The sequence below is a fragment of the Colobus angolensis genome, unplaced genomic scaffold, assembly GCF_000951035.1.
Source record: "Colobus angolensis palliatus isolate OR3802 unplaced genomic scaffold, Cang.pa_1.0 Scaffold53, whole genome shotgun sequence".
Classification (NCBI taxonomy): domain Eukaryota; kingdom Metazoa; phylum Chordata; class Mammalia; order Primates; family Cercopithecidae; genus Colobus; species Colobus angolensis.
In genome coordinates this window covers 12,070,377-12,078,012 of record NW_012118821.1, presented here as the reverse complement: position 1 = coordinate 12,078,012, position 7,636 = coordinate 12,070,377, and the positions used below count along the sequence as shown (strand labels likewise).

Sequence of the window (7,636 nt, the reverse complement as noted above, 5' to 3'; positions counted from 1 at the left end):
GGGATTGATGTCAGGGCAGGGCACGAGTGCCGGGGCTGTGGGATTGATGTCAGGGCAGGGCACGAGTGCCGGGGCTGTGGGATTGATGTCAGGGCGTCCCTCAGCTACAGGCCCCCGATGCCGATCATGAGGCCACCTCCTACCTGCAGGGCTCCTCACGAGACACTTTACAACACCTATCTTCAGTCATTTATGTTACAGATATTTAAAACATTCAGTATAATTTTTAAAAGAAAACCTGATATATTTGATATGTTTCTTTCATATTTTGATTTTTGTCTTTTATCTGGCTACACAAGTACTGTAAGCTAGACATACATTAGGTTTTAAGGAAAAATTAGGGGCACACCTTGCGGAAGTCTGGGTTTCTGTTTCTCTTTCATAGTGCTTTAGTTAATCATGAATGTTCTCCCATAGCACTGCCACTTCCTCAGAATCACCACCTTTGTTTGTATTTTTGGCTCCACAGTCCATCTCAGCGTGGATACAGCACAATTTAAATCTAAAGCCGAATATTTTGTTTTCAGTTTTCAAGATTAGGGTGACATCTGCAGGTAATTAAGCACCCGCCAAGCAGTCACCAAAACCAGGGATGAGAAAGGAACAGACGAGGTGCCTCTGGCACGCACCTTCACAGCAGTCCTGCCACACCCGGAGGTCCACCCGGGGGATCTCGTCACAGCTGCCGTAGCCATGAGGGAACTCCGCCACCCTGAACACGTCACTCTGCACCCGGGTGATGTTGTCCGCGTTGTCGCATAGGATCCTGGCCAGAGACGTCTGCTTGATTTGAGTCAGCTGGGCGGGGGAGAACACCCCAGGGTTCTCATACCACAACCTGGATCCCCCAAAATGAAAGCAGGATCAGAGAAGGGCAGGAGACTCACAGGTCACCAGGAGCTGAGTTAAAATCTCCCCCTACTTAGTTCACAGCAATACAGAAACCACTAGGTTTGATTAGGTGTCACTTAAAAATGGACTCACACACTGCTCACATCCCCTACTCCACAACAAAAGCAAAAGCAGACAATCTGGTGTAAAAACGACAGTGTGAGCTCTTCTGACTAGCAACAAAGACAATGGGCTACTTTAAAGAAAAACTGGTATGGCACTTATTTTAGGTTTGCTGAAATAGTAATAGGTAGGGTCTGCCTTTCCACTACATTAAAGTAGTAACAGTGGACAAGAAGCAAAACAAAGGTCTTGCCCGAAGCCCAAACTTCTCTGAAGTCCCACAGTGGTTTAGCTGTATGGACTGTCCAATAGGTTTACAGGAACAGAAATATTCCTACAAACGAAGGGGTGGGAAAGGCATCTTTGAACCTGGTGTGGTTGAGTTTTGAGGCTGCAAGGACATGCAAGTCCAAGGCGGTACACAGAAGACACCAGGGCCTCGTGCCTCCCTCATTCTCAACCAGGACGGCCCTTCTCCTCTGGAGTCCCTGAGAAGGCGGCTTAGGAGTGTGCTCCCCTTTCTGGTGCACGTGCTCACCTGTCCCCATCTCGCAGGCGCTTGAACTGTGTGCTGAGAAGACACATCAGGGTGGGGCCCAGCCGGCTGCCAGGCACCAGGTCCTCCACCATGAGTGCTGGAAACAGGTCGATGTTGAGTGTCGAGCCATACAACCTAAAAAATAAAGAGAAAACTGAAATTTACCTAACAAAGCTGGACGTGGTAAAACATACAGCAAATATGAAAACAGTTCTTTCCATCACTATTTTACATTATTTGGAATTTTACTTAACAAAGAAAATCTTTACTTCTTTGCAGCATCTCTCCACTATTAAGGATTTTCCCTACTTTCTGTTATATATGTGAGACACACACACACACACACACACACACAAACATTTATTATAACAAATTTAGAAAAGTCAAGAAAACACAAGGAAGAAAATTTAAGCCACACCTTTTCCTACTATTCCGGGATAACCACACTTAACACCATAATGTAAACCCTTCCAACCTTTTTAAAATAAACATATGAACCATAAATCATATATAGCTAAATGTATATAGTTCATTGTTCATGTTTATTTTTAGAAGTATATAGATACATTTTTAAAGAATAACATTTGATTCTACTATATATTGAAAATATATTTGCCATAAAAGAAAATATCTGCTATGCAAAGATAGGGAAAAGAAACTTAGGTTTATACGTTCAAAAACAAACATTTTCATCGACTTCTTCCAATTCCTTAGAAACACAGGCTTATAAGCAACATGTCACAACTTCTACCACAAATCATCTAATCTCATCTTAGAACTTGACTACGCAGCAGATGATGCCTGTTTCAACTGCTATTCAAAGCTCAACTCCATTTTTAACATATACATTCTATAATCCTCATTGCCCTTTTCAACAAAACTCAAACCAGTGACCACCCACTGACCCCTAGAATCAAGAGAGATTCTGTTGCTGACTGAACAGGATGCACACAGGGCCCCCGGTCTTACTGTAGAATAAACACAATTTTATGTAAACTAGCATTTAGTCTTTCAAAGACAGACAAATTGTCCCTTTTTCTTGTAAGTTCAATGCCATTCAGGCTGAACTTCTAGCTCCAAGATGTCCCCTGGGAGTGAAACTTGGTCGGGAGGACCCTGGCGGCCTCTGGTCTGTGGCTGAGGACAGCACCCTGGGGCCACCAGAGTCGTCCACACCTTTTCCCAGAGGACTCCCTCCTGCTCCGGGCAGCTCCTGCTCCGGGCGGCTCCTGCTCTGGGTGCCTGCTCTCTTCTGTCCCCCACCTCTGGGAGGGACCCACCATCACAGGGGCTGGAATAGTCACATTCCTTAGGCTCACCAGAGTCTAAAGCCTCCACCCGAATCCACGGAGCTTCCTCCAGGGAAGAGACCTCGCAGTTCCAGAATGTCCCATGGCTGGGGATGGGCAGCAAAGGCGAGCCCGGGCCAACGCCATGCCATCCACTCGCCGTGCCGCCGTGAAACACAAAGTAGATGCGAACTACACAATCTCTAACGTCTGCTGAAGGCAACCCCTGTGCCCTGTGAAGTCCTCCCAGCCCCATGGTCTCCGATGGTCATGCAACTTTTCTCACGTTTATGTTTCATTTCCCCTTAGTCAGCAACGGGCTGAGACAGGAAAACGGAAACAGAAGAAGGGCTCAGTGTGTGGGTAACGTCCTTAACTTCTTTACCAGAGGCCTAGCACGCAACGCAGCCACGGTCCACCCAGCACTGGGCTCCACATCTAGTTCTTCTGAATTGTTTTGAAATAAGTTTGGCAAAAGAGAGAATCAGCTGGGAGAGTAATCTGTGTCAGTTTGGACAAGAACAAAGGAGGATATTTAAGCACATAAAAAACACAGACAGTTCACATCAGTCCTAATGCAGCAAAACCACGACAAAAAATTACACTGGATTAATGGAGTGCGCACACATTTCCAAATGCCAGTAATTTAAGAGCGTTATTCAAACGAACATTGGAACATATTAAACTTAATAGGACATCATGCTCATTTATTCATAACTTACAATAAATTACAAGTAAAAAGTCACTTTCCTTTAGAAGGCACAGGTCAGATCCTAACGGGGTATGTCCTAACTTCAGCGTTAAGTAACTTAGGAGTCAACTGGAGAGTCCAGAAAATACGGGAAAACAGTCTTAAGAAGAAAGGTTTTCCTTCTTTTTAAAACAATGTTTTTGAATGGGAATAACATGTCATAATACACAGTGACCTGTGGATCTCATAGTCGAAGGACTGAGAAGAATCATAACAGAAAAACACTGATGAGCAATTATTTTATTTTTATTTATTATTATTTTGTTTTTGAGATGGGGTCTCAACTCTGTCACTCAGGCTGGAGTGCAGCGGCGCGATCTCGGCTCACTGCAACCTCTGCCACCCGGGTTCACGCCATTCTCCTGCCTCAGCCTCCCGAGTAGCTGGGATTACAGGTGTCTGCCACCACGCCCAGCTAATTTTTGTAGTTTTTAGTAGAGATGGGGTTTCATCATCTTGGCCAGGTTGGTCTTGAACTCCTGACCTCATGATCCACCTGTCTCAGCCTCCCAAAGTGCTGGGATTATAGGCGTGAGCCACCACACCTGTTTGCAATTATTTTTATTTCCTTAAAACACAAAAAGCAAATCTGGTAGAAATAACATGCAAAAAAGGTAGTGAGTAAAAGATGTGAATATCTAGCAAAAAGGGGAGCCACTGAATGTCTCCACTTTGGGGAAATCTGAGTCAATCAGAACCCCACTGGGGCACCGAGTCCTGGGAAGGGGACTGGCTATGGACCAGGCAGCCCTGATCCTACCCCAGTCCTAGGCCTGGCTTACTTTGCCTGTAAAACTTTGCCATTTTTGCCGCCCCACGTGGGCTGAGGTGACCTAATCTAGCTGGCCAGTTTTCCTTGTCTCAGGGGTGACGGCCTCCCATTTTGCCTTTGCGGCAGGACAAGGAGAACTGCGTCCACAGGTGATCAAGGCTGTGGCTCAGAAGCGGTGCTATCTGTGGCAGTCACGGGCAGGTGGCCCCACAGGCCTAGGTCTGGGCAACAGTGAGTATGGGAGATGCTACAGGCTAAGCCTTAGGGGCTGGTGGCCCCAAGGGCCCGGTTCTGCAGACACCAAGCTCTGCCTCTCTCTCTGCCCCTGATACAAGAGCAGGCACCTGAAGCACCGCCCCCAACAGCCACAGTGTCAGCTGCTGTTTTCTGGTGTGAAGTGTATTGTTCTCTGCAGTCAACCCTTCTGCCAGAAAAGCATAGCTCATCTCTAAGCTGAAAACGTGCCACAGCTCAGCAAAGCTGGTCTCTTGGAAAACAGGCTGGCGGAAGGGCCCTCCAAGGTCCATCCACCCCTGGCTCTGCCCCCTCCCCACAGCCACACAGCTACCGAAGGCTGCAGGTTCCCATCTTGACCTTCATGGACTTGCTTCATCTCATCTCTGCACGACACAAAACACACACAGAGCCAAATAACACACACACCCACGGTTTGGGTCTTCCAGGTGCCTAGGTACATGAGCCAACCCACACGGCCTCTTCAGCTCACCTTTTCAGTTTCTCCCGGATCTCAGGGTTTTTTATCTCATTTTTCAGGTCCTCGAACGTGTGTGCCGCCGACAGGTTGCAGTAGACCCTGTAGTCGTGGTAGGGCGGGATCCCGTGGTCCCGGCCGCGCTGGATGTTGATGGCCGCCAGGTCCAGAGCCACCGTGTGTGCCATGGAGAACAGCCGCTCCGTGAGCTCCGTGTTCAGCAGCTGCGAGGGCACACGCATTTTCCCCGCCACCCCGAACAGCCCCCTGAGAAGCGGGTCGATGCCGCCCTCATTCACAATCCGGAAGGGAGAGAAGAAAGCTTTGTGGAGGGGGAGGTGACCTTGTGCAAGCGGCTGGAAGTTCTCGTCCAGCCGGTAAAGCAGTGGGTTGACGAGCGTGTGGCCAAACCTGAACGCAGCGGTGGCGAAGGCGTTGAAGATGCCAGCATTGATGCCCGGGTCGTAGCCCTGGTACTCCCCCAGCGTCCTCATGCCCACCTCCCCCAGGATCTTCGGGAGCCAGTGCTGGTAGGTGATGTGCTGGATCTCCGCGCCCACGATCTTCCTGGTCTCGTAGTAGATGGTGTCGCCGTCCCAGTGCGGGTTCAGCTTGAGCAGCTCGGCGGCCACGCGGTTGTGCTCGCGGAACCACAGCGTGTGCATGCTGGTCAGGCCCAGCTGCTCGTTGGCGCGGTGGTCCCCGGCCAGGAAGCAGGGGATGGGGCTCTCGTTCTCGTCCCGCATGCACTCGGTGGGCGGCCCGGCGGCGAAGGGCAGCAGCGGCTTCCCGGACCGCTGCACGATGCCCTGCCGCAGCAGGCCGCGGTGGCTGGCCAGGTCGCGGATGCTGCGCGCCTCGTGCTCCGTGCTCCCGTACACGTTGGACGCGTCGATGTAGGAGGTGAGCTGGTTGATCTGCTCCCGCGGGTACACGGAGTTCATGAGCAGCGAAGTCATGCCGCTGCCGCACACGGGGCTGGAGCGCACGAAGAACATGCAGCGGGCCCCGCTCCTGGCCCGGGAGTCGTGGGGGGGGATCATGACGGAGAAGCAGGGGGGGTCGCTGCTGCACACGGAGCTGCAGTGCTGTCCGTCGGAGAAGCGCGCCTGGCTCAGCGCCACCACCGTGGAGTCCAGGTCGTGGTCCAGGAACTGGCCCCACTGCATCAGCATGTGGGTGAACTGCTCGTCGGGGGTGACGGTCTCCGTCCCGATCAGGGTGGTGGAGACCAGGCGCGGCATGGGAAGGGCGTGCCCGTTGTACAGTCGGTGCGGGTTGATGCCCCGGGGGGTGTTGAAGCCATTCTCGTACACGGATTTCAGCAGGCGCTCGAAGGCGGTCAGCGAGGCGCCCCACATGGGGTGCTGCAGGTTGTTGCAGGTGCCGTCGTGCGTCCGGTACTTCTGGTGGAAGCACATGTCGGAGCAGTTGTTCACGCGCCGGTGGGCGGTGCAGCCCGACAGGTTTGCGATGAGGTTCAGGTACTGCGGAGACACCAGGTCGTTGTAGTGGTAACCTGGGCATGGAGAAAAGCAACATGGCACTCAATTCCCCTGGAGGATGTGACACACAGCCTGGTACCCCTTGGCACCTCTGCCGCTGACATGGGGCTATCTACCCCCAGCTCATGAAACCTGTTGTGCACCATGCAACCAGCCCTTCCTGCTGGAAACCTGCTCACCTCCCATTTGGTAAAACTGCTCCTCCCCTCCTCCAGCCCCAAACACAGGTATTGTCTCCACAGCCCCCGTTTCTGGGCCCTGTCTCCCCTCCACACTCAGCAGTCTCATGGTTTCAACCAGCAGCTCTTCTCTGGGAGACCCCTAACTGATGGAGCCCGACCCACGTTCACCAGTCCAGGCTGACGCTGCTCCAACTTCACTTTAAACGCCCCGCGGAAGAGACGGTCACCACACCTCCACACGAGTGCACACCATCGATCTCCACACACCGGCGAGCAGGGCATTTCCTGACACACCTGTCGCTGTACATCTCGGTCCACTGAGGCTTCACGCTCTCTTCCCCCAATGTCCAGAAGATCGCCACTTCCTTTCACACCGCCTCCAAAATGTTCCTAGCCCCGGTGCCCTCCTCTCCATTCCTCTGGCAGAATCCTGGGACTGATTTCCATGGCACTGGCCTTCAACTCCAGAAGGCCCTCCTGCCTGGTGGAAGCAGTCCACACACACACCCTCCCCACAGCAAGCGTGCCCTCCCGCGAGCCTCGCACAGACTCTGCCTAGGTCACCTCGCTCAGAGACCTTCCATCTTTGCCCACTAGCTACAGAAGAAATTCCAAACATGGTAGCCTGGGCTATCTTTCACTCCACAGATGAAAGAGATCTTCCTAAGTTCAGCTCCTAGTCTTTGCCTTCAAGACACCTGCTCCAAGCAACAGCGACTCCACGTCCTGGGGTCAGACATGTCAGATCTCTGTGTTCGCCAAAGTGCTTCCCCCACATATTCATACATCCTAGGCCTTCACCTTCCTCAACACTCCTCCTTTCCAGGCACATGTCATGCCAGCTGAAAAGCTACACATGCACACACACATGCACACTTGAATGTTTACCACTCAACACATGCACACACTCACATGCAAACGTGCTTACAGATC

The 7,636-nt window shown here is 51.6% G+C and overlaps 1 protein-coding gene across 1 annotated transcript in view; it reads right to left on the bottom strand.

Annotated features, from left to right (window-relative positions):
• Positions 1-7,636, bottom strand: part of PXDN (peroxidasin) — a 66,726-nt gene that overhangs the window by 10,906 nt on the left and 48,184 nt on the right. The window contains exons 16-18 of the mRNA XM_011960962.1: positions 5,032-6,535; positions 1,493-1,627; positions 630-838 (exon numbers count right to left, since the gene is read on the bottom strand). Of these exons, the coding sequence (XP_011816352.1) occupies positions 630-838; positions 1,493-1,627; positions 5,032-6,535 (1,848 nt within the window). The remainder of the gene's footprint in view (positions 1-629; positions 839-1,492; positions 1,628-5,031; positions 6,536-7,636) is intronic.